Source organism: Pleurodeles waltl, chromosome 8 (assembly GCF_031143425.1).
Source record: "Pleurodeles waltl isolate 20211129_DDA chromosome 8, aPleWal1.hap1.20221129, whole genome shotgun sequence".
In the NCBI taxonomy this organism is placed as follows: domain Eukaryota; kingdom Metazoa; phylum Chordata; class Amphibia; order Caudata; family Salamandridae; genus Pleurodeles; species Pleurodeles waltl.
This window is the reverse complement of record NC_090447.1, coordinates 1,535,015,856-1,535,042,861: the sequence shown is the minus strand read 5'-3', so window position 1 is coordinate 1,535,042,861 and position 27,006 is coordinate 1,535,015,856. Positions and strand designations below refer to the sequence as shown.

At 46.4% G+C, this 27,006-nt stretch overlaps 1 protein-coding gene across 1 annotated transcript in view; it reads left to right on the top strand.

Annotated features, from left to right (window-relative positions):
- UBASH3A (ubiquitin associated and SH3 domain containing A) overlaps positions 1–27,006 on the top strand; it is a 113,380-nt gene that overhangs the window by 13,077 nt on the left and 73,297 nt on the right. The window contains exons 2-5 of the mRNA XM_069203581.1: positions 578–764; positions 1,781–1,979; positions 16,355–16,524; positions 19,904–20,116. Coding sequence (XP_069059682.1) covers positions 578–764; positions 1,781–1,979; positions 16,355–16,524; positions 19,904–20,116 — 769 coding nt within the window. The remainder of the gene's footprint in view (positions 1–577; positions 765–1,780; positions 1,980–16,354; positions 16,525–19,903; positions 20,117–27,006) is intronic.

The following is a 27,006-nucleotide window of genomic DNA, read 5'->3' as shown; positions in this document are numbered from 1 at the left end:
GGGGCCACTCAGTCCCACTGTCCACTTATGTGAAGCTCCAGAAGGGCCATGTTACCCACCAGTGTTCCAACCCTCTCCACACAAGGTCCCATCCGTCACCTTCCATCCCAGGGCATTGCTGTCCCAGTGGGTGCCAACAGAACCAGGGCACTCGATGCCAAAGTACATCAGTGACCCTAAGACCACGGTGCTCCCTGTCCTGCAGGCTGAGCATCACTGCATGTTCACTCATGGACTGAGGTCCACTGATGTATTTATGCAATGAGCACAGAGCCCCTCCTCCCACTGGATCCCTGAAGCACCAGGAAGCCACAGGGTGGGAGAAGCCACAACCGGTGGATCCCACATAACTTACAGTGCATTAGCTGATCCCCACAGTTGGTCAGTGTGGGTGACCAGCATAGCTTCTGCTTCGATCTACCTGGTAAGGTTCCTCCTTGGTCTCTCGAGAAGGTCTGTGTCTCTGATCCATGATGTACTGAACGTGTAGCTCTGTGTCTTACAAAGCTACCTGAAGTAACCACGAGGCACCTGTCTGCGGCTTGAAATGAGTACATTAAAACCTTTTCTTTTGCAGGCTCCGTGCTCATCACCAGGACCCCAACTTGGATGACCCCATCCCGCAGGAGTACGCCCTTTACCTTTGCCCCTCCGGACCACTGGCCACCAGGCTGCAGGAGTTTTGGGTTGAAAGTGAGCGCCAGTGTTCCAGGAACCGAGCCCATGAGAGCCTCCCACATGTAACGCTCTGCGATTTTTTTACGGTGAGTTGCATGGTGCCCATGTTCATTTGATGATGCTTGAATCCTCTGTGGGGCAGGGAGTTAACTGTATCTATCACTAATGCTTTGTGGGCACTCATCCCTTCCTCGATCCCTCAAGGACCCATCCCAGGATACCCATACTGACATATACCCATAATTCATTGCAGTTTTGGTAATAACTCACATCCTTCATTGACCAATCAGATATTAGTCCTGGAGAAGGAATGAAGCCTCTTGTCAGTAACAAGCCAATCCAGCAAAGCGATCAATAACACAGAGATCTTCAAACTGTGGGGTAGATCCCCCTCGGAGTGCTTGAATCCATCTCAAGGGTCAGCAGGCTCTGGTCAAAAGGAGCATTTACTGTGACCCTAGGGACGCAGAGACAAGCTTCATGATAAACACACTGCTATGTTTGTAGTGACAGAAAACTGAGTGGCTTAGGCACCCTGTAGTGGGCCATCAGTAAAATGTTTGTCACTCATTCCCTGTCGAGTTACAAGTATGAGAAAGGGGATATAAAAAGCCCTCAAACCCCCCTTTCCCTCCTCCCACCTATATGATAAAGGATCACACTTTTAAAAAGTTTTAACCAACATTCTCAACTTTAAAATAAGCCTGTCAACTTATTAAACGTTTAACTGAATATCGCCAGTTGTGAGAAACTCCATAATAACTTATTTTAGTTTTGTAGCTAATAATGTGATTGGTTTCACTACCTCTAAATGATTTGTGTAACTTTGACTATTACACATGGAAGTGTATCTTCAACACTGTAACAAAATGTAGCTGTGGAGTTGTCAATTATGCAAACTTGCACTGGTTAAGTAAACTTTCCACGCCTCAGATGGTAGCCATTGATGGTCATGTGCGGTGGGATATAGATCTGTGTTTCTGTCCGGCCGCAGTTTATAAACTGTATAGGACACCCCTGGCTCAGTGATGATCCTTTACTGAGGACACCGTGTGTGACCCCTGGGTCCACCAGGGCTGGTAACTTCTTGATGTTTCTGTAGTGTGAAGACCGGAAGGTGGAAGGTCTCTACGAAGCTCTGAAGAAAGCCGGTGACCAGTTCGCGAGCAGCTTCCCGTCAGTCGTCTCCTTGAACCTGCACTCCTCCAGCAGCTACCTTGGCTTCTTCATCAGCGCCGGCCCCGCTGAGGTCCTCAAGAGCTTCGCTGTGACGTTCGCAGCCGAAGCGTCCATGCTCGCAGGTACAGCATCTCGATGAGGCCTGACGTGTTCTTCTCCAGGAAGGGGGTTCTTGAGAACTATGGGCCTGAGTTAGATTTCGACGGATGGCTTACTATATCACAACGGTGACCGTAAATATAAATTCCATAAGAAATAACGAGATTTAGATTTCAAGGGATGGGATACCCATCACCGTTGTGACAGAGTAACCGATCCACCGATATCTAAATCCATCCCCTATGAAGGGAAAGCAAAGCATCTCAGAGTTGGTACCCAAGCCCCACACTTTAGCCGCAGGCGAGCGGGATCACCAGCAGGGTGAAGGTGTTGGTGTTATGGGCATATCCATCCTCACATGACTTGATGGGAAGGGCCCTTCTGAGGAGGGCAGAGCTTTAAACCTCCTCACTTGGTTTCACCCACTCCTCTTCACTTTAATGGCTAAAATAACCTGAATGAATCCTTCTTCAGCCATTTCCCTCTGTGCAAAAAGAACACGTGTGGACTGGGATTGTCTGTCCCACATGTGTGTAAACAGCTGTAAGTTGTAATGTCATACACATGTTATGTGTGCTAAATATCCTTTCCTTTGGGTGTACAGTCTCTGTTATTAACTTCAAAAGGAAGATATTTTTGTAAATAATATTTACAACAAGATGCTTATGTCAGACATTATTCTGACGACAATACTATGGTACCATAACTTGGAAACTATCTAGAAAGATTTCCCCATATGTATGCTTTTTAAACTTCCCAGGACGCTGAGGCACAGAGGGAAGAATTAACATCTATAAATAACTGAGAAGACGGTTCAATTATTTTTAAGGCAAATTATGTCGGAGTTTTCAGCCACGACTTATGAGAAACTAGAGCTTAGTGACCATGGGGTAGGACTCTAAACCAGTGATACTCATAGTACGGCCCGGGGGCCACATGCGGCCCTTTCGACCTTAACATGCGGCCCAGCAGCACTGGGCTGCTCTTAACTAGACTCGACACTAACATTAAAAAAAGGAAAAAATCAGGCAAGTATTTATTTAAGGCGAGTTGAAGGTAAAGAAAAGAGATAAGAGAGGGGTTCTGTATAATGTCAGTGGCCTAGGTTTCAATTATACAAAAACATTATAGTTTATTAAATCAAATACAAAAAGGTTTTGTGCAGCACACATCCTAAAGTCATGGGAGGCCCTCATATGTGATAATGAACAGAAAACAGGGAAAATGAAATAAAACATTTGCTTAGGATCACACAGTTTGGTTAAGTGGAGAAGCCGTGATTATTCCCAAGTTCATGGTTTCACTTTGTGCTATTCAGACACTAGAAGTATAGCTTTGCGTCCCTTACACCCACTTTACTACCAACCCCGACTGCCACCCTGCTGCCATCAGTGCGGCCCTTGGTCACATCTAAGACCAAACTCTGCGGCCCCCGTGAAAATGTTTGTGAGTACCCATGCTCTAAACTGAAGAACATACAATCCTGCGTATTAGTAAAGTTATGGTCACCAAGGACACACAGCTCCACTCACAGGGTTTAGTTTTAGAGCCTCATAAATCAACTCAATTGTGGTCCTGGTTATTTAGTTCACTAAGTTGAACTCAGATACCTGAAAACAATGATCTGCGGAAGAAAAGCCCAGGACTGGAGCCCTGCATCCTTGGGGACAGGATCTGCCTGTAACGGGAGTTGTGAAGAGCCCACACTTGTCCAGAGCATGTTTATTTTCCAATGAAATGTCCTCAACTTCTCCTTAACAGCTACCTTTAAACCAGAATTAATTGCTCCAAAAATGAAGACATCAAATGTTTGCACATACACCATGTTTTGTCTCCCACAATAAATATATAACATGTTTATCAAATTAACCTATATAGTTCTTGAACTACTATGCATTTATTATGTCCAGATTGACTCCTTAACTGTCCTGCCCTAGCTCTAAAACAGGGGCATCCAGTGTTTTGGAAATTGCTGTGGTCTAACCCATACAAACACAGCTCGTAAGCCTTAAAGCAGAACCAGTCACCTTCAAAATGCAATCTTCTCCAATCTAGCTGACAAGGCCCCCTAATGTGAGGGTAAAATATTTAACCAAACCATTAAGAGGCCCTAACCTCTGATCTGCAGACCTTTCTGCAAATTAATTGATTTGTTCCCAAAAGGTCACATAATTGCATTAAGCATTAACTGAGCTGCAGAATATGATCTTGAAAATGCTTTCTAAAATATTTGATTTAACATTAAATTCTTGATTTGGAATGTCCCCGGCTAAATTAATATTTTTAAAAAGACCCACAAGTCTCTATTTGAGCCCTTTCAGCCAATATAGATAGTTGATTAACAGTACTGTAAATATAAAAAATACAGTAGTGCTGTAATTTACAGTATAATAAAATAAAAAGTGTGTTTCTAACATTTTGAGTAAGCTCGTTTGTTGGGCTGAGGCTCTTTGTACCCCAAGCCCATGAAGTTGGCAGCTTAGATCCAACAGAGTTGGCCGGTTGGTTGGTTCCAAGCATAACCTCTAACTGAAGACTGCTTCCCTCCCAGGAAAGACTCTTTCGTAGCTGGTAATAGCTAAGCAGCACTCATGTTGTACCCAAAAGGTCCAGTAATTTGTCTAATGTAAGTAGACATTCACATCCTTTTGAGACGTGTTAATTTTCTCTTTTGGTTCATTGCATTTGTTGTTTTTTTAATATTCACACATTGTTCTTCCCAAGTGACCCAACACGCCTTGGCTCCTTCATGAGATAGTCGTCCAGGAGCTTTCAAACACTGCTTCCAAGAGCATCTCTGCAGCCACCCTCTTGCATAGTGTAACTGGGCCATAAGGGCTCTCTAGATTGCCCTGCAATGACTTATGCCAACTGTGAGTAGGTTACTGATTTGCGTGATCTACAATGAATGATCAGATTCTTTTGTAAGTACAGATATTTTTTCCTCCTTTTTTCATTTCTTCTTCCTTTCTTAGTTTTTCCTTTCTTCCATCCTTTCTTCCTTTTGTCATTTTTTGCTTTCCTTCTGTCAGTCTTTCTGTTTCTCCTTCTATTATTTCTGTTTCTTTTCTTTGTTTTCTCTTTCCTTTTATTTTACTCTTTTTTCTGTGTGTATGTATGTATGTATGTATGTATGTATATATGTATGTATGTATGTATATATATGGTATTCCTATAGCACAAAACCCAGCTAAAAGGCAGTGGAGCACTGTATATGGTCAAAGGCACGCTTAAAGTCAACGTATAATAGGTGAGGAAGCCTGGTGGTAGATGGTTAATGCATTGTGATGTTGTGTTCCTAAACACTCCTTCCTCAATTGGAGCAGGGATGGGGTGATCCTGACGGATACCGGGATGTTGTCTCTGATCCTGGATGTGTCGATAGAAAAGGCCTGTTGTCTTGTTTTTTCTTGTTTACACTCCTTAGTCCACAGTCTGATGGTGTCCTGGCTGTGAGGTTGGTTTCTAGGGTGAATCCAAGTGATTTGGCATTCAGTAAGAGTTGGGGTTCAAAGCATCAAGGTCTGTGTCATTGAGCCTGGTTGCTTCTTGTTGGTTCTTCTTGGTAAATAACAGGAATTCTTGGTTGGGATTAGGTTTAGGCAGGCTCTGGGCGTCCAGGTCTGGATGAGGTGCAGGCAGTGACAGAGGTGTTGATGTCTGAAGGAGACTTTCAAGTAGAGTTGTGTATCATCGGAATATTGATGAATCTTGATGCTGTTATCTGTGAGTACAGCACTGAGTGGCTTCACGTAAAAGTTGAAGATGACACAGGACAGTGCAGAAACCTGGGGTGCTCCACAGGCAACAGTGAACCTTTGTGACCTGAAAGTACCTATGTAAACAGATTGGTGTCGGTTGGAAAGGTATGATGAGAACCAGTGAAGGACAATGAAGGTGAATCCATGTCGCAATTCAAGGACGCCCATGAAGTTGGGATGGTCCACTATGTCGAAGGACGTGAGAAGGGGTCATCTTCATCTGTGGTCGAGAGGGCATCATACGGTAGCGGCCTCTGCTGCAGTGTGATCCAAAGCCAGACTGGTAGTCCTGCAGGAGATGTTTAACACTGATGTGATCTTGGAGTTGAACATAGACTGCGTTTGCAGGTGAATGGTAGGTGAGCGATTGGCTGCTGGCTGACAAGGTCCTGTGAAAGTAGGAGAGGGAGGGTCTGCTCTGTCTTGGGAGATGCCTTGAGTGAGGGAGAGATTGACAATGGTCAGTAGGGGTGAGAGAGCGCCCCCAGAGACGGCTTTGATGAAGGACAATGGTAGTACATCATCTTCATAACAAGTGGTTTTGATGCACGTGATTGTGTCAGCCACATCTGAGAGAATTAGGGCTCCTAAGGCTGACCATTGTGTGATTTTACAGGAAGGGGGTGGATGTAAGAGATGAAGTAAGCATGGTATTGTCCATGTGCTGCAAAACGTATGTATTTTTTCTCTGATGAAGCGGTTGATGTCTTTGCATTGCAGTTTTCTGTGAAGTGAGGAATAGGTGGGTCCGGCAGGGACTGATGTAGTGTTCAACTGTCTCAAACACCGTTCTGCTTCTGTTCGTAGCTTCATTGATAGTGTTTGTATAGTACTTTCCTTTGGCTAATGTGATGAGTTGTGTGTGTTTTGCGCGGGGGACTTCAGTTTCAAGAGGTCCTCGGGAGTTCGATTTTTTGCCATTTTCTTTCCTGTATCGATCATTAACTGTCAATGAATTATTTTGGATACCAGGGTGCTGACAGCTTTCGCTTGCACTTGGTGTTGTAACTGGGGCGTGGAGGTTCACATATATTTCCAAAGTAATTGTTGCAGTTGTTTAGAAGGGTGGTATGTGGAGGTCATGCAGTGAGAGATGAGTTCAGGCATTAGGTTGTTTATGGAGAAGCCTTTGAAGGATCTGAATGTTTGGTCTTTTCGTTTGTGTTGACTTTGGTTTGTTAGTAGTGTGCTAGGCAGGAATCTAGGGATGGCAATGTGCCACAGAGTCCAGTACTAGGGCATGGGTGCTTTCCATTGGATCGTTGGAGATGCCGAGAAGACAGGACTGAGGATGTGGCCTATGGAGCGTCTTGGTTGTGTGTGATGCTGCACCACACTGATCTTGATATACAGAAGAAGATCTGGTGCAGCTCCTCTTTTTTTTTTTCTTGATTATGTATATTTAATTATTTGTTTTAAATAATGTTTTAAATGTATATTTTTGGTCTCTTGTACATACTATTGCTGTGTATTTTTGTGTTGTGAGCATTACGGTCTTGCGGGAAAGAACCAACTATTCTCAAGCTGTGATGGTTGCGACTGTATCTTACATTTGGGGGTAGCAAATTCCATAGTTTGTTTGCTTGGACAGAGAAGATGTTACACCCATGTTTATTTCTTGTATGCTGTGGTTCTGAGAGGGGTGGCACTTAGAGCGAAGGCTCCTTCCTTGCATGTATTTAGTGATTTTCTTCCTCATGGACGGTGGTCCTTTGCCACGTATTGCTTTGTGGGTGATGCAGAGCAGCTTGAAGGTGGATCTTCTGGCAACGGGTAACCAATGTAGGGCTCTCAAGGCAGGGGAGATGTGGGTTTATGGCTTTAAACGTAGAAGTAGTCTGGCAGCCGAGTTCTCTGTAATGGTCTCCTGGTTTATAAAGGTGAGCCGTGATATTGGACATTAGGTTAAGCATTTTTTGGTAGAATGAGAGATTGTCGCTTGGATCTTGTGGGGGAATCCTAGGTGTGGGAAGATGCGTTGCAGCATATTCATCACAAGAAACCTTGATTTGGCTAACTCATCCACTTCGGCATTCATTGACAGCTTGGCTTTATTGGTAATTTCAAGGTTTCCTACATCTTTGGATATTTTCAGTGGTGTTCGCAGTTCGTCATGGCCATGCACAGCAAAGGATTATACATTTTCCATTCACCACAGGTGAGTATTTCCATTTGAGGTGGACCTTTGTCATCCTCTGATCAATGGCCTCAAGGCAACTGGGTTTCTAATTTGCTTGGGCTTTCCAGTTTCAGACGTATCTGTGTGTCATTTGTGCAGTTATAGCAAATGAACTGAAAATCATTGCTTATTCCAGGAATGATTTTCATGTAGATGTGGAAGGCGGCGTGAGATAGAGCCTTGAGAGACTCCTGTTTTTATGACGTTTGGTTTGGATGAGAAAAAAGGAGTACGAACGACATTTGTTCTGCTCTGTAGGTCAGTGCTTCCAAAACATTTTTAGAACCACGACCCACTTTTTAAAACAACAATCTTTTGTGACCCACCTAGCTTTAATAGGCACAAGGTGGGGGATTTTTTAAATGTAACTAAAGCATCATGTGGTTGTGCACATTTATGGACAGCACATTTTCCATTGAAATGACCACTAAATTTGCACAGATATATAGTTTTACTAACACAACTATATAACACTATATTGCCCACAAATGATAATGTGTAAAATCAGGTTTCACTGAATATTTATTGTCCGTCATCAAGTAAAATGTCTTGATTTTTTTATCCCATCAATCAATCAATCAATCAGTATTTGTAAAGCACGGCTACTCACCCATGAGAGTCTCAAGGCCCAATCCTATTGAAATCTTTGTTTCTGTAACACTGCAGAATTACAAACAATGTGTTTTATTTATGATTTCCTAACTTCTGAATGTGTGCAGTTTATTTACAGGTATTTACGTTTTGTTGTGTGTTGCAAAAAATAACATCCTACAGCCTTTCCTTTCACACTCCCTGTATCCCAGCAAGATTGTCACATAATTCACTTTAATTTTCTTTCTCTGACTGAAAAGAAAGAGGTGTTTGTGAATACTAATCCCAATCTTAAAAAATAAACAGCAAACAAAATGTCAGAAGTCATAGCCTGAAATTTGATCTCTGTCTTTGAAGCGCACAAATTTGAAAAGATAAATACAGAGTTTAAAGGCATCGTTATTTATTGCTTGGACTTTCGCGACCTCCCAAAAATTGGCTCCGTGACCCACTATTGGGTCCGACCCACAGTTTGGGAAACACTGTTGTGTGTAGGATGTGATCCAAGTGAAAGCGGTGCCCTCGATGCTCACTCCCCTCAGAGTGCCATGCCAACCTCACACTGCCTGTGGCATAGGTAAGTCACCCCTCTAGCAGGCCTTACAGCCCTAAGGCAGGGTGCACTATACCACAGGTGAGGGCATATGTGCATGAGCACTATGCCCCTACAGTGTCTAAGCAAAACCTTAGACATTGTAAGTGCAGGGTAGCCATAAGAGTATATGGTCTGGGAGTTTGTCAAACACGAACTCCACAGTCCCATAATGGCTACACTGAAATCTGGGAAGTTTGGTATCAACTTTCTCAGCACAGTAAATGCACACTGATGCCAGTGTGCAATTTATTGTAACCTACACCCAGAGGGCATCCTAGAGATGCCCCCTGAATACCAATCCAACTTCTAGTGTAGGCTGACCAGTTTCTGCCAGCCTGCCACACACCAGACATGTTGCTGGCCACATGGGGAGAGTGCCTTTGTCACTCTGTGGCCAGGAACAAAGCCTGTACTGGGTGGAGGTGCTTCTCACCTCCCCCTGCAGGAACTGTAACACCTGGCGGTGAGCCTCAGAGGCTCACCCCTTTCGTTACAATGCCACAGGGCATCCCAGCTAGTGGAGATGCCTGCCACTGCCCCCACTTTTGGTGGCAAGGTTGGTGGAGATAATGAGAAAAACAAGGAGGAGTCACCCACCAGTCAGGACAGCCCCTAAGGTGTCCTGAGCTGAGGTGACCCCTACCTTTAGAAATCCTATATCTTGAGTTTGGAGGATTCCCCCAATAGGATTAGGGATGTGCCCCCCTCCCCACAGGGAGGAGGCACAAAGAAGGTGTAGCTACCCTCAAGGACAGTAGCCATTGGCTACTGCCCTCCCAGACCTAAACACACCCCTAAATTTAGTATTTATGGGCACCCCAGATCCCAGGAAATCAGATTCCTGCAATCTGAAGAAACAAGAAGGACTGCTGACCTACAACCCTGCAGAGAAGGAGGAAGACGACAACTGCTTTGGCCCCAGCCCTACCGGCCTGTCTCCAAGTTCGAAAACCTGCACCAGCGACGCATCCGACAGGGACCAGCGATCTCTGAAGCCTCAGAGGACTGCCCTGGACTAAATGACCAATAAACTCCTGTGAACAGCGGCCCTTTTCAAAACCAGCTACTTCTTTGCAACAAAGAAGCAACTTCCAAAGACTGCACGTTTCCCCCCGGAAGCGTGAGACTTCTCACTCTGCACCCGACGCCCCCGGCTCGAGATTCAGAGAACCAGCACCTCAGGGAGGTCTCCCCGACACCTGCGCGCCCGTAAGTAACTAGAGACGAGCCCCCCTGGGCCACCACAGCGACACCTGCAGAGAGAATCCAGGGGCTCCCCCTGACCGTGACTGCCTGTAACAAGGGACCCGACGCCTGGAACCAACACTGCACATGCAGCCCCAAGGACCTGAAGGAACCGAACTTCAATGCAGGAGTGACCCCCAGGCGACCCTCTGCCTTGCCCAGATGGTGGCTGTCCCGAGAAGCCCCCCGTGCCTGCCTGCACCGCTAGAGTGACCCCGGGTCCCTCCATTGTTTCCTATCTGAAACCCGACGCCTGCTTTGCACACTGCACCCGGCCGCCCCTGTGCTGCTGAGGGTGTGTTTTGTGTGCCTACTTGTGTCCCCCCCCAGTGGTCTACAAAACTCCCCTGGCCTGCCCCCCAAAGACGCAGGTACTTACCGGCTGGCAGACTGGAACCGGAGCACCCCTGTTCTCCATAGGTGCCTATGTGTTTTGGGCACCTCTTTGACCTCTGCACCTGACCGGCCCTGAGCTGCTGGTGTGGTAACTTTGGGGTTGCCTTGAACCCCCAACAGTGGGCTGCCTATGCCGCAGAACTGAGACCTGTAAGTGTTTTCCTTATCTCCTAATCAAACCTTTACTTGCCCCCCCCCCAGGAACTGTTGATTTTTTGCACTGTGTCCACTTTGAAAATAGCTTATTGCCATTTTTAGAAAGACTGTACATGATATTGCTTTTATTTAAAGTTCCTAAAGTATCTAAGTGAAGTACCTTGCATTTAAAGTGTTTACTGCAAATCTTGAACCTGTGGTTCTTAAAATACACTATATTTTTCAATATAAAAACCTATAGGCCTGGAGTAAGTCTTTGAGTGTGCGTTTCTCATTTATTGCCTGTGTGAGTACAACAATGCTTAACACTAACCTCTGATAAGCCTACTTCTCGACCACACTACCACAAAATAGAGCATTAGAATTATCTAATTTTGCCACTATCTTACCTCTAAGGGGAACCCTTGGACTCTGTGCACACTATTTCTTACTTTGAAATAGTATATACAGAGCCAACTTCCTACACATGTGTACTGTACTAAGATGGTATGCAAATGCAATGTGAAGTTGGCAGTTTAAAACCCTGCTAACCTTTTTATTTCAAGACGGACAGTTGTGTACTCTGTGGCTTTTCTTTTGTGAAGTTGAGTTGCAGTGAAAATGCCAAGCCAAATATTGAAGTGATCATATTTCTCCCTGTATGTTGCCCTCAGTCTTTATTTTGGTGTCACTAATGCATGGGATCCATGCTGTTTGATGGGTCAGTGTCGCGTGGGATCTCAATATAACAATGATGCTGTTGGATTTGGGCAGCAGTATCACCTGAATTGTGGGGAACTGAGTCAAATCCCACATCATGTGACTATTGTCGGCCTAATCCGTTCCCGGCCAACCAGCAGCGCCTCATCTCTGCCCAAGAGCAGGGATGATTTGTGGCAACCGGTTGCATAACAAGATGACTTCTCAGGGAAATCATGGTGGATCAGATCTTTTTCTCTCAGTTACATTAGTCTCACACATGCAGAAGATGGTTCAGTAAGATGTATTGAATCAGCCGCATCTTAGATAAAATGGCATGAAATGCAATAATTAGAATGATGAAACATACTAGAAGCAAAATTGTGACAAGGAAAGTGAAGCACAGGAAAAGTCCCACCATACTGTCACTAAGCACCATGTATGCAATTCCTACCTACGCTAACACAGCATGATAAACCCTAATCTACCCTTCAGGAGTCCCCCTGGGAAGACATCATCCCCCATACCTGAGCAAGAAAGCCTGTTATCCATAGAGACACCATCCCCATGCAGGCCAAGGAACGGGTGATCTCAGCAAGCAGCTGTAATGAAGTCAATCAGAATGAGGTTGTGGTCATCTGGCTAGAACCTCCCTCTAACGTGCATGGGACAGGAAAATGTTTTTATGATAAAACAGCTGGTGTTCTGAGAAAATGTTCCCACGTCAAAATATGTGTGTTTCTGTGTATGTTAGAGATGCAGTGTACCACTTGTACTGACAATCCTATCTTGCTGTAGCCTTGAGGAAAGCACAGGGTGAAAGAGTGTTGTGCTAAAAAATGTAATGCTTTCCTAGGCGAAAGGACGACTAGATAAGAAAATAAAACATCACCAAGAATGTGGCCCAATTCTAAAATAATAAATATGAAGCAGAATAAAATGTTACTAGGCTAAAGGGCACAAGCAGCAGGCCTAGTCTCTAAAAAATGTGCCCAGAGACATCCCTAAAATGGCTATTGTTAGACTTTGCCTCTCCCATAACTTTGCGTCTCCCCTACCTTTTTGCCTCTGTTTCCCAGGTTGTTTCTGTGTGCTGGGCTCTGTGTTTACTGTTTTTGTTACTCTGGGCACTTTACCACTGCTATCCAATGCTAAAGTGCAACTGCTCCTGTGTAAAATGTATGTATAATTGGCTTTCCATGATTGGCATATTTGATTTACTAGTAAGTCATTAGTACAGTGCACTAGAGGTGCCCAGGGGCTGTAAATCCACTGCTACTAGTGGGCCTGCAGCACTGGTTGTGCGACCCACATTAGTAGCCCTGTAAACATGGCTCAGACCTGACACTGCAGTGTCTGTGTGTGCAATTTTAAACTGCCAATTCGACTTGCAAGTGTACCCACTTGCCAGGCCTAAAGCTTCCCTTTTTATACATGTAAGGCACCCCTAAGGTAGGCCCTATGTAGCCCCATGGGCAGGGTGCAGTGTATGTTTAAGGTAGGACACATACTAGTGTGTTTTATATGTCATGACAGTGAAATACTGCCAAATTCGGTTTTCACTGTGCAAGGCCTATTCCTCTCATAGGTTAACATGGGGTCTGCCTTTAAATATTATTAAAGCGCAGTTTCCCTTTGGGAGCAGATAGAAATGTGGAGTTTAGGGTCTCTGAACTAACAATTTAAAAATACTTCTTTAAGTAAAGTTTGTTTTTAGATTGTGTGTTTGAAAATGCCACTTTTAGAAAGTAGGCATTTTCTTGCTTAAACCATTCTGTAACTGCCTGTTTGTGGATTCCCTGTCTGGGTCAGTTTGACAGTTGGGTGGTTTGCACCTCTTTTCTAGACAGTGACACAAAGGGAGCTGGGGTGTAGCCTGCATATCCCGATGGGCTTACTGGGCTGAGGGGAGGGGAGGAGTGGTCACTTACATCTGAAAGGGCTGTGTCTGCCCTCACACAATGTAGTCTCCAACCCCCTGGTGTGCGTCTGGGGCCCAGCCTGGGCAATACAGGATCTTGAAAACAACAGAGACTTCTCTTTGAAGTAGGCCTACTTCAAAGGCAGAAAGGGGAATAAGAAGAGCCTCCAATACCCCTGAAAATTAGATCACTTCTGGAATTAAGAGGAATCTTTGCCTGGAGAAGAGCTGAGGAGAAGTGCTGCCCTGCCTGTGACTGTGCTTTGCGGAGCTATCCTGCAGTTGCTGCTCCTGCCTGTGAAAGGGGACAAAGACTGGACTTTGTTGTGCATTCCTGCTTAAGAAGAATCTCCAAGGGCTTGAACTGAGCTTGCCTCCTGTAGTTGAATTGTCAGGGCCATCAAAGACTTCCCCTGAGACTCCTGCCCTGCCAAGTGGCGCCCTATCCAGTTCCTGGGCCATTGAAAGGTGAAGTTGACAAACAAGAACTGAAAATCCATGCACAGACCACTGTGCTGGAATTTTTTTTCGCACTTTCCATGACGCAGCTGATAAATGACGTGCCACTGGCTTCGCGGCTGAAATCAAGGCTTCCCCTGCATCGCGGCTGGAAGTTTGACGCAATGTGGCTGGAGAAACGACACGCAACCCTTGCTGATGGAGGCTGATAATGACGCACACCCCATGCAGTGCAGTTTTGTGATACCCTGCAACTGGATTTTCAACACAACCTTGCTGGGTGCTGAAAATCAACGCAATGCCTGTCCGACCCTGAGGTGCCTGTCCAGATCAACGCATTGCTGTCTTGCAGGAGAGAAAAAACAATGCACGACAACCCGACCGGAGGAGGAATGACGCACTGTCTCGCTTGCGAGTGAGAAATCGATGCATTGCTGGGTTTTTTCGACGTACACTCATCCGTGCAGCTTCATTGTGACGCTACCCAGCTACTTTTTTTGAAATAACAGCATTCTCAGTTTTCTAAGAATTAAGGCCCATATTTATACTTTTTTTAGCGCCGCATCTGCGTCATTTTTTGACGTGAAAGCGGCGCAAACTTGCAAAATACAATTGTATTCTGTAAGTTTGCGCCGATTTTGCGCCACAAATGACGCACATGCGGCACTAAAAAGTATAAATATGGGCCTAAGCCTTTTATTCTTTTGAAAATTCATATCTTGACTTGTGTATGTTGGATTTTTGTCGTTTTGGTCTTGTTTTGTTTAGATAAATATTACCTAGTTTTCTAAACCTGTGTTGTGTCATTTTGTAGTGGTTCACTGTATTACTGTGTGCGTTGGTACAAATATTTTACACATTGCTTCTAAAGTTAAGCCTGTCTGCTCGTACCAAGCTACCAAGGGGGTGAGCGGGAGTTAACTGAGTGTGATTCTCCTTTACCCTGACTAGAGTGAAGGTCCTTTCTTGGACAGGGGGTAAACTGACTGCCAACCAAAGACCCCATTTCTAACAGCTATGCAACACGGTAACTTCTTTAAGTGCAGAGAGACACCATTATAATTTGTAAATAGGGTGGGCGGACCTCCGCAGGATTCCATGGAGTTTTAATGTAACCCTGCAGAATTCTAAGGCGTAAAACTCTGTGAATTCGGTCTACCATTATTTGTGGACTGTGCTGAACGCTGCATGCACCCCACATCCTCCACTGCTGCCATCCTACGGTCACACACCACAGACCTGACACTCACCTTACTAGTAGCTCCTGGTTCTGGCTTAAGAGCTTTATTCGCAAGCATTATAAGACTGACACCGATTGCGTTCTGGGTTAAACATCAAAGATAGAGAGAGGCTTCTAGCTCCAACAAGTTTCTATATTATTGTGATTTGGACCTCGGCACCCTTACCGGAGGCTTAACTCCAATCTGAAATGGAGGTTGTCTGCGAAGTTCCGCTGGTTACAACGTGGTCAAAATGTGTGTACTATTTGCAGATCCTATGGTGTTTTGCAAACCGACCTACTCACTATAGGTCTTTTCACAAAGTGCTGAATGGCAGTGAGCTGCCTTGTTGATAATAATGAGGTAAGTCATAAATTGCGACCTATGATTCACTGCCATTACAGCGGTGGTGGCCTCCTGGGGTCAGCGTACCACCATGTCTGTGATTGCTTCTAAATAATGCTACATTTTGAACGCATTTAAAAAAAAGAAAAGTTTCAAAAACATTTTGCGAGAGTAAACACTGTTCCCAGAGCCAATGGCAACTCCAAAAAATGTTTTTGGACCACTGACAATTCCCATTTGCAAACAAGTTATCACTACTTTTCAATAGGCTGTAAAATATTATATTGCGACTTTCAGGTGCAAGACATTGATACATACCATAAGGAATCTCTGTTTAGAAGGGACACTCTAAATATGCGTTTTCAAAATAGCAATTCTTAATGGTTTCCTAAACTCATTTAGAGATTCAGTAACTGGGTTTAGTACATTCGAGAAACGCATTTTCTTGTTGCAAACCTTGCAATCTACTAAATCGCAGGATATGTGACCAGAAAATGTGTTTGCACATTTGCCTTTGCAGAGAAAATTTGGGAATAAGGGAGGTCTAGCAAAAAGGCGGCTTTTCTTCCATTAATCCAGACATGTAGGAGGTTGCGTCTGCAGCTCTGTGTGTAGTATATGTTTCTTCACATAGGCATGTCGGGGATCTGAGTAAACACCCCAATTTTTAAGCAGCAGTCAGGCATGTGCCCTTATATCCAGCTTGTAGATATGTCCTCTTCTCTGGCTTATATGTTTTAGTAAGGTCCATTTCTTTCCTAAATTCATTCCATCATGTCTGTCACTCTCTGGTGTGATGTTTTGGAGGGATGCTGCTGCGATCCCACCTCTCTCCTCTCATTGCACCCCCAGATTGCCACGTGAAGGCATCCACAAAGCAGCTACACCTGACATTGGCTCATAAGTTCAGCCCACACCACCAGTGGACGCTGGAGCAGCTCGCCAAAAGCATCAGCCCCAGCCAGACGTGCCAGTGGACCGCGACCCTCTACTCCAGGGACATGCGCTTCGTGAATTATAAGGTACTGTGCGGTACTCGTGGCACTTAACACCGCTCCACCTGCACATTGTGGTATGCAAGCACGGCTGCCTATGACCATTCATTTCCTGTCCATATGATTTAGGGCGGATGTACTAATATTAGAAATATCAATTTCCTAATCACGATTCTCCCAGAATGATGGGTTATGTGGCAAATGTGGCAAATCTATAATTATGCAAAAATCACTGCAGCCCCACAATCGCACAATTCCAGTGCCCTGGGTATATTTTAGCCATGAAACTATGAGACACATATCTAATCCTGGCTTTACCACTTACCAAATAGGCCGGCAATAAATAAACCTGGGCAGGGCTCCCAAAACATAGGCCTTTCCCTGAGGAGGGCAGTCCTTGGCCATGGCCATTGGCGCTATCCGTGCACCAGCTGCGCTTTAGTCGAGAAGCAGGAGACATGGTTTGATGTCTGCATGTGATCACACTGTGTGACCTTGGGCAAGCACCTTCACATCATGTTCTGCTCACATCTTTTCCAAAGACTGGAAGTAATTAGATTCAGGCGTGCTTATGGTAGTGAGGGCATGATATGTAAAGTGGACTGGAATCCAACCCCATGGGCTATTCACCTTGGAGGACACAGCCCCCGTCTCATGGGCTATTGAACACAATGTGGTACAGTCAGAAAGCTATGGGCCTTGAAACAAGCAGCCCTGTGTTGCAATCTTGGTTCTGCAACTGAATCAAATTGTTTGATCTTGAGCAAATCATGTTTTCCCCATGCCCTGCAGCAGGAAATGAGTACCAAGGACTCAGGGCCAGATGTAGCAAGATATGCTTTTGCGAGTCTGAAATTGCGAGTTGGTGCGACTCGCAATTTCAGACTCGCAAAAGCATATGCAGAATGGTGTCTCAGACACCTTTTGCGACTCGCTATGGGGTCGCAAAGACCCACCTCATTTATATTAATGAGGTGGGTCGCTTTTTGCGACTCCATATCGAGTCCCTGCACTCACAGGGATGGTGGCCGGCTGAAGTCAGCAGACCTCCATGTCTGTGACTGCTTTTTAAATAAAGCAGTTTTTGTTTTTCATTTTGCAGCCCGTTTTCCTTAAAGGAAAACGAGTTGCAAAATGAAAAAAATACCGAAACCATTTGGTTTCGTTTTTTCAGAGTAGGCAGTGGCCCATAGGACCATTGCCTGCTCTGAAAAAATATTTTTGTCGACATTCACAAAGGGGAAGGGGTCCCATGGGGACCACTTCCCTTTTGCGAATGAGTTACCACCAGTGTGACACTGATGGTAACTGCAAGTTGGTTTGTGACCGCGTTCGCGGTCACAAAGCAAGTCTGAATTGCGATGCGAGTCGCAAATAGCAAGGGAACACCCCTTCCTATTTGCGAGTCGCATTCCCAAATTGCGAGTAGGTACCGACTCGCAATTTGGGAATGAGCATCGCGGGAGGTCGTTTGCATGGCGCAAACTGCGTTTTTGGCAGTTTGGGCCATGCAAACGGCTTGCTACATCTGGCCCTCAGTCCCAAGACACATAAACACACTGGGCCCGATCCACTAAGGTAAACTTACAGCAAAAGTCTAACTTTACTACTTTACAGTATTCAAAAAGGTAAACTATGAGTGGTATCTTTACGTCTGCCTCTGCACTCGGGCGGAATCTCTGCACTCGACCGAGTGTGGACGTAAAGATACTACTTGTAACTTACCTTTGTGAATACCGAAAAGTAGCAAAGTTAGACTATTGGTCTAAACTTAGACCAAAAGTCTAAATTTACCTTAGTGAATCAGGCCCACAATCATGATTTAATCATATTTTTGAGGTATGATAGGACTAGAGAATGGCCAGATTAACCATTGCTTTCCCTGATTCATGGGTTGTAAATTAGACCACTGATAACAAAAACATTGTCTAACACACAATATGAGCCTTATTACGAACATGTTGGTCTCATGGCTGCCAGGATCGCGGAGACGGTCCGAGTGCCATAATACAACTGCGGTGGTTGTACTGCAGTCGGACCGCCAGCACCACCAGGATTAGTCATCCTGAGGGTCCAGCAGTCCCGGAGGTCCTAATCCACCAGGGCAGGGCTGCAATCCTGGGGATTACGAATTGGCACTGCCATGAGAAGGCTGGCAGGGAACGGGTGCAGGAGGCCCCAGGGGAGCCCCTGCACTGCCCATGCACTTAGCATGGGCAGTGCAGGCCCCCCCCACCCAGCACCCTCACAATGTTCACCGTCTGTTTGCTGGTGTACCCTGCAACCTACAGCACTGCCGCTGGCTTGATTAGAAGCTGGAGACAATGCTGTAGGCTGTTTCCCGCTGGGCCAGCAGGCGGGAAATTCATAATGGTCCCGGCGGGGAGGCAGCCACAATAGCAACAACCTCCTCATTGGGATTTCGCAGGCAGGCTTTTCGGTCCACCGAATTCGTAATGACCCCCATTGTGTCCGAAATATCATTTACAAACATATCACTGTATTTGGTGAAGATCTCCTATTACAAACTTCAATGGAAGAAATGTTTTACTATGTTAGAGAATCAATATTTGCCTGAGGCCAAAAATGGGGACCTGGGTCCCCTGCTCCTTAAGGCAACTGGAGGGAGAGAACTGAAAGATTCCTGCAGGTGAGTGGTGTACAGGTGAAAGGTCACCAACCCCACCAATCATGGGCCATCCTATGATCAAGCGGTCACTCAGCATGTTTACTGTGTTGTGCGAAAGCTTTGAGACCATTGAACATGACCCAAACTCAAACCAGAACGCAGCATCTGATTGGCTGGGGCTGGCTGCTGATGTCACAGATAAATGGATAGACCTGTACATTTTGATGTGGCAAAATGAAACAAAGTTACATGGTAGGGCCAGCTTACTATAGGATGTGTCATCATGGGGCATTAGATCAAGAAATGCCATTTTAACAAATGAAGAAATTTTTTTGAGATTTAGGGCCAGATGTATCAAGCATTTTTCCATTTGCAAATGGCCCAATTCGCAAAATCAGGCTGTTTGTCACTGCAAAAAGGTTGCTTTCAGTTTCAAAGAGCTACATTTTTAAAAGGCTCATCGGAAGAGACCTGATTTCCGTGGGGTTGGTAGGAGAGCCTTGCATAGCCTGGTGCCAGGGGTGATGAAATGTTCCTCATTTGTCATGGGAGCGTCTCACACAGAACATGGTCGGCTTACCTCGCCAGGTCCGAGCGAACCCTTGACAACCCCTCTCAAAGGGAAGGATACCCATACAGCAAAGCTAGCGACATCCGGTTTCCAAGGTTTAAAAGAGTTTGGATATGAGGTACAACATCCAATTGGTGCAGCAGGTTTTCCCAGGTTCCGCCCTCTGAGTTATGTGTCTCGACTCGTTTTGTTTGTTTCCTTCCCAGACTTTGCGAGGGCTCTACCAGTACATACCACAGAATCCAGACGAGCTTCTACTCAACGCAGGAGACCTGGTGTACATGGACCAGTCCCATCAGGATGTGGCTAGCAGCGGCTGGATGAACGCAATATCCCACCAGACCGGCTGCTGGGGCCTGGTACCCCAAAACTATCTGGAGAGAGTCAGTGAGTCTGAAGCATGGGTGAAACAAAGGTTGGTAGAGGTTGTGTTAATGTGTCATTTCATCAATTGCGTCACAGCTCACATGGTCATTTCAAGTGCCTCCCTCATCAGAGATCTGTGTAGGCGAAAACCGGTAAACCTGAGAAAACTCAACATGTCCCTCACTAAGGGCTCTGAGCATACCGCTCATAAAGCACAATTTATCTGAAAGAGAGTAAACAGTCAGCACACAGTCGTGGTATGAAAACAAAAAGCTAAATGTATTGCCCTGACTGCAGCCGAAACAAGCACAGGGATCTTCTGACAGTGTTTTAGCTCACTGGGTTTAAATCCCACCTTCACGCATGAATTTGTGCATCACTGTACATTTAAAGGACCGAGTTATGGTCTGCGTCCAGCTGCAAGGCAGGGCAATTGTGCAAAGTGGCAGGACAGGGGCGGGGGGAATAACATAATAAATAAATACATAAATAAATAAATATTAAAAATAAAAAACTTACCTGAATCTCACTTCCTCTCTCTGCCACTCTCTGCTGCATTGCAGGCTCCCAGCCTGCCCTACGGCCAATCATGACGCTGCTCAGAGCAGTGTTTTGATTGGCTGGAGAGCCCTGGCTGGGTGTTCCGATGCAGACTAGGAGCCTGGACTTCATGTCTCCAGCCCGGCAACACAGTGCAGGGTTGAAGTGAGCGCAGTGCGCATGTTTGTTTGGCCGGCCCGACACATACATGCGCACTCCCCTCACTGCTCGTCACCACCATGGCCCCGTCCCTTTTAAAAATAAAACAATAAGAAACATTATTGTTTTATTTTTAAAGGTTTGCAGCTGCTGCCCCTGACTGGGGGGTGGGAGTGACCCTTCACCATAGCTGAGGAACCGCCCGGCTTAAAGCCAGTTCCACAGTTAAACATATTGGCAGAACATCCATTGCTTACAACTAATTACTTTTCTTAGTCTACAAGATACAAAGCCCCCCTCATTTCTTCCACAAATAAGGTAGCCTTCTCTGTGCCCACACTGGAGTCAAAGGCTGGAAACTTTTCTCACCAGTGAGCACAATCCCATGTTCTCCACCTGGCTTGCCTCATGTTACAAGGTCAACAGAAACTTACACGTTTCTGTCAACAAGCCTCTATTTAAACAAGCATATGACAAACTAACAGTTCTTGGAGGACATACAATGACAGATCACGTCAGAATGGTTGAAGCCATGGTTCACACATTTCTATGGGCTGTCACCTCCCCTCCTTCAACTATTGAAAGGAAGAAAAACATAACTTGTGAACCAGTGACAGACAAACATCACCCCCACTGTAGAGTTCTGAGAGGAAAGTTCACTCCAGATCTAGTGTCGAAGTAACATCCTCTTCACCTCCTGGGGGGGGAGGGGTCAAAACTAACCTTGTATGTGGTGTCAAAGTAACATTCACCCCTCCTTAGACTGCTGAGGGGGGAGTCAAAATGACAAAATGAACCCATATGTGGTGTCAAAGTAACATTCACCCCCTTGGACTGCTGAGGGGGAGTCAAACCTAACCCCGTATGTAGTGTCAGAGTAACATTCACCCTACTTAGACTGCTGAGGGGGGGCTCAAAACTAACCCATATGTGGTGTCAAAGTAACATTCACCCCCTTAGACTGCTGAGGGGGAGTCAAACCTAACCCTGTATGTAGTGTCAGATGACAGACTAACATCCTCCCCACTGTAGAGTTCTGAGAGGAAAGTTCACTCCAGATCTAGTGTCGAAGTAACATCCTCTTCACCTCCTGAGGGGGGAGGGGTCAAAACTAACCTTGTATGTGGTGTCAGAGTAACATTCACCCCTCCTTAGACTGCTGAGGGGGAGTCAAACCTAACCCCGTATGTAGTGTCAGAGTAACATTCACCCCTTCTTAGACTACTGAGAGGGGAGTCAAAACTAACCCCGTATTTAGTGCCAAAGTGACATTCTCCCCTCTTTAGACTGCAGAGTGGCATTTTAAGGGGGCATTTTAAAACTAGCCCCATATGTAATGTCACAGTAACATTCACCCTTGTTAGAAATTGGGGAGCATATTTACAAGCACCCCAGCGCCACTTTTCTTGACACTGCGGTGGTGCATTGTGCCGGCCCATATGTACAAGGCCACACAAAGCCATTTTGTGCGGCTTTTCATGACCTTGTAAACATGACCCCCTTTCTTGCATTACTCTGCATGAAAGGGGCATTCCATGGGTGTTGTTGTGGGTGTTTCCAAAGAACACCTATGGAATCTGCTGCTTTCCCAGATTTACATGGCTGGGAATGCGTTAGATTTCTACGCGTCCCCAGGTGTGGCGTAAAAGTAGTGCAACAAGGAGAAATACCTTTATTTCTCCTCTTTTTTTCCTCTTTCTTTGTGTGCTGCATTCTGCAACACACATAGAAGGAGGCAAACCCCGTTAATGATTGTTTATGTGTAGGAAGATCTTGCTTCATGCACATAAACAATCATCTCTGCAACACAGGCACCCTTCCATCGTGGTGCAAAAGTGCCTGCGTTGGTGCTAGACTGCCAATTGCGCATCAGCACTGAGGAAAGTATAGGGATGTGTCGTATTGCTGTAAATACAACACATCCCTGAGCTTTCCTAATGATGCATGTCAGCGATGCAAGATGGCTTGTGGCACCGGATTACGTAATTATTTTGTAAATATGGCCCTGGATCTCTAGTTGCCAGAGGTTTGCACCCTGGCTAAATAGGGCCCACACTCCTAGTCAGTGTAAGTCAGATGCACAACCTGAATTAACCTGTACCTAGGCTTACTAACCCTCCGAACTAGGCCCCTGGGCACAAAGGTGGGCCTACTTGCTTGGCCACCTTTGGCACTACCTGTAGTGCTCCCAGCTACACTAAGGGGTTTACTAGAGACCCTGTCATCCTCTGAGGGACCTCCTGACCTTCCTCACTGTCCAGACCCTCTCTTTCTAACACTGGGGCTCTACATCCTCCTCCCTCTCCTCCTGGTCACCAGCATGGTCCTGGTCATCCTGGAGGAGAAGTCCTAGGAGCAGACTCTTATTAGGGTTCCTCCCTGTCTTCAGTTTCCTATTCTTACACACTTCCCTCAGTTCCTGAAAGGTGAGGTCCTCATAGTGAGAGCCCATGTTCTGAGATGTGCTAGGTACTGAAGACATCCTAGAGTGGTGTACGGTGGCCTAACCTCCCTAACTTCTAGTCTCTCTTACAGAAGTTTGGAGCAAGGGCTATGCCTAGACCCCTCTCTTACCCAAACCCCAGAGACTATGGCCCTCATTACGACCCTGGCAGATGGCAGTATTATGGAGAAAAGTACTGTCAACAGGCTGGCAGTAATTTTCCCCACAATATGACATTGCCAATGTACCACTCCGTCCGCCACGGACTTCAGTCTCCAGCCAGGCGGCCGTCACTAGCCCGCCCGCGGGATTATGACCCCGCCTACCGCCATGGTTTTCGTGGCTTCCGTACCGACACAAAAACCATGGCGGTAGGCACTATCAGTGACTGAGAATCCCCACACCCTCCCCCTCCCCAGATGCCCCCTCAAACCTCCCCTGACTCTCCAGACCCACCCCAACATACACGCACCTTCATGCACCATCACACACACTAATACACACACTCATACCCACATGCACCCACGCATGCATACATCCATTCACATACACATCCAAACACACTGACATACATACAAGCACACATGAATTCACACAACACACAATACACGCACTCACACATCCACACATGCACACACATACCACACGCAATGCACACCCGCATTCACGCGCACACACACACACACACACAAAACACCCCCACACCCTCCCCTGTCAGAGCACCCTACTTACCTGTTGTGAGGGGGTCCTCCGGCAGGAGACGGGACGGGCGCTGCTGCCAGAAGCAGCGTCCGCCAGCAGAATACCGCCAGGCCGTATCATGGGTCATGATACGGTCTGCGGCGGACTACTGGCTTGGCTCTGCTGCTGGCAGCAGAGCCACCTTACCGCCATATGCCGCCATGACCGCAGCTGGAATTCCACCATCCTTCCTGGCGGAAATCCGGCTACCGTCATAATATGGCGGACAGCTGGTGGCCGCGACGACGGTCTTTTGGTGGCCGTCACCACAGCGGAAGGTGTTTTTTACCGCCACTGTCATAATGAAGGCCTATGTCCGGATACTAGGTATATGTGTATGTCCCTGGCTAGTAAGTGGTCTTTCCTGTGGAAAGTACCAAGTGACTGAGTGGTAAGTCAATTGCAAGTGCTTACACCAGCGCTGCACCACCAATGCAGGAAGCTGGCCTGGTGCATGGTGGGTACCTATGGCAGTAGACAGTGTCTAGAAGCCGGGCTCTCCAGAGGTAGCTGCGGATGAGCAGCCAAGGCTTATCTAGGGGACATGCAAAGCTCATGAAATACCACTGTAGTCACACAGCACTTACACACATGAAAGAAAACACTCAGTTGTACAAAAATAAAGGTACTTTACTTTTGGAACAAATCATCACAAAATATTAGACAATGTGACCCATCCATAGGAGGTGAGTAATACACTAAATATATACACTCATAAGTAGAAACAGGCATAGAAAAGGTTAGAAAACAGTGCAAATAGCAATAACCAATAGTGACCCTAGGGGGGCACAAACCATAGACTAAAAAAATTGAATGAGAACAAGGTACCCCCACCTAGGTAAGTAAAATGTGTAGAGGGGAGCTGGGGGTATTAGAAAAGCACAGATGTAAGTAACACAGTACCCCCCCCAGCGACCAGGAATGCAGGAGTAAAACACTGTGGCACATATTTATTCTTTTTTAGCGCCACATTTGCGCTGCTTTTTGACGCAAAAACGGAGCAAACCTACACAATACAATTGTATTCTGCAAGTTTGCGCTGCTTTTGCGTCAAAAAATGGCGCAAATGCGGCATTAAAAAAGTATAAATATGGGCCTGGATTTTCCCCAAACCACCCAAAAGGAGGAAAATAAGAAGAAGACACCCAGACAAGACTGCAAGAAACCAGCAATGAATTCCTGAAGAAGGAAGACCTGTGGAGAGAGGGGACCAAGTCCAAGAGTCACAGTGAAGTCCAGGAGGACTAGGAGGTGCTACCCAACCAGCTGTGGATGCAGGAGTTGGTCGACGGTTCTGAAGAACAGGTCAGCACTGCAGCCCTGGACTAGGAGAAGAGTTCCTGATAGTTGCAGATGAAGTCCCACGCTGGAAGGAAGATTGCACATGAGTGTCGGTGGAGGAATTCCACCAACAAGCCTTGGCAAAGGCCAACTTGTGGTTAGTGGAAAAGAAGTGCTGCCGGGGACCAGCAAGGCCCAGGGGGACCCTCAGCATCACAGGACTACAAAAGAGGATCCCACACTGCCGGAGAACCATGCAGGAGGCTGAGCTTTGCAGGAAGGAGTGCTGACAGCTGGATCTGTATGTCACCTGAAGATCCCTTGGAGGAGATGGAAACAAGCCTTTGCAGCTGCAAGAGACGTGGTGCACAGGGGTACTGTCCTGCGTGGGAAGGCAAGGGCTTACCTCCACCAAAGTTGGACAGCTGGCAGAGTGGACCAAGAAGACTACTCTGGACTACCATCTGTGATGCAGGATACATGCAGCTCAAGATGAAGGGAGATCGACGCAGTCAGTCATCAATTGCTGTAGGTGCCTGAGGTTGCAAGGAGTGACTCCTTCACTCCAAGGGAGATTCCTTCTTCTTCTTGTGCAGGCTGAAGGGAAGCAGTCTTCTGAGGATGCAGTGTGAGTAAAATGTTGCAAAGCTGGCAGGAGCCCTGGAAAATGTTTTGCAGAAGAGTCCTCTCTTCTTGGAGGCAGCTTGTCGGGTCCTGGAGGTTCCAGTCGCAGTTCTGGGAGGCCAGACGTCAAAGTAGTGGTTGCAGAGGAGTTCTGCTGGAAACTTGCAAGCCAAATCTGAGGACCCACCGAGAGAGAGACACTAAATACCCCTGAAAGGGGGATTGGTCACCTAACTAAGTAAGCACCTATCAGGAGGGGCTCGACGTCACCTCCCTGGCCTGGCCACTCAGATGTTCCCAGAGGTCCTGCCAACCTTGGAAACAATATGGCAGAACCCAGGGACCCCCTGAGGAGCTCCGGGCACCACCCCTGGGGTTGTGATGGACAGGGGAGTGGTCACTCCTCTTTCCACTGTCCAGTTTCGCACCAGAGTCCCTGAACTGGTGTGGACTGGTTTATGCACGGAGGGCACCAAATGTGCCCTTCAAAGCAAACCAGTGGCTTGGGGAGGCTACCCCTCCCAAGCCAGTCACACCTATTTCCAAAGGGAGAGGGTGCTACCTCCCTCTCTTAAAGGAAATCCTCTGTTCTTCCTTCCTGGGCTTGATACGATCAAGCAGCAGGAGGGCAGAAAACTCTCTGAGGGGTAGCAGCAGCTTGGGCTGCCCAGAAAACCCCGTAAGGCTGGTAGTAGCAATGCTGGGGGTCCTCTAAGGAGCCCCCAGAGTGCATGGAATCATACTTCCAATACTTGCAACAGTATTGGAGTATGATTCTGACATGTTTGATACAAAACATGTAAATACAAAAAGGGGTGCGAGGGACCGGGAGGTTATGTGGGCCAGTGTACAATCTCTCAGCTATAGTAGTATAAACAAAGGTACACTGTTCCAAGTTTGCTCTAATGACCTAGGAGACCTAAAATCTCAGGAGCAAGAGCCCTCCAGCATCACAATGGATGACTGGCATCATCATCGGGAAATGCTCCTCGCCAGGCCGGCGCTGCAATGCCTGACGGGCTCCCCGAAAGGGGGGCTCTAAGCTGTACTGTTCTGATAGTGACTGGTGGGTTCAGACTATACAGACAGAAGATGCCTGTATTCAGGCACCAGCACACGTAGGAGAGAACAGAAAAATACATACTTAAAATTGGT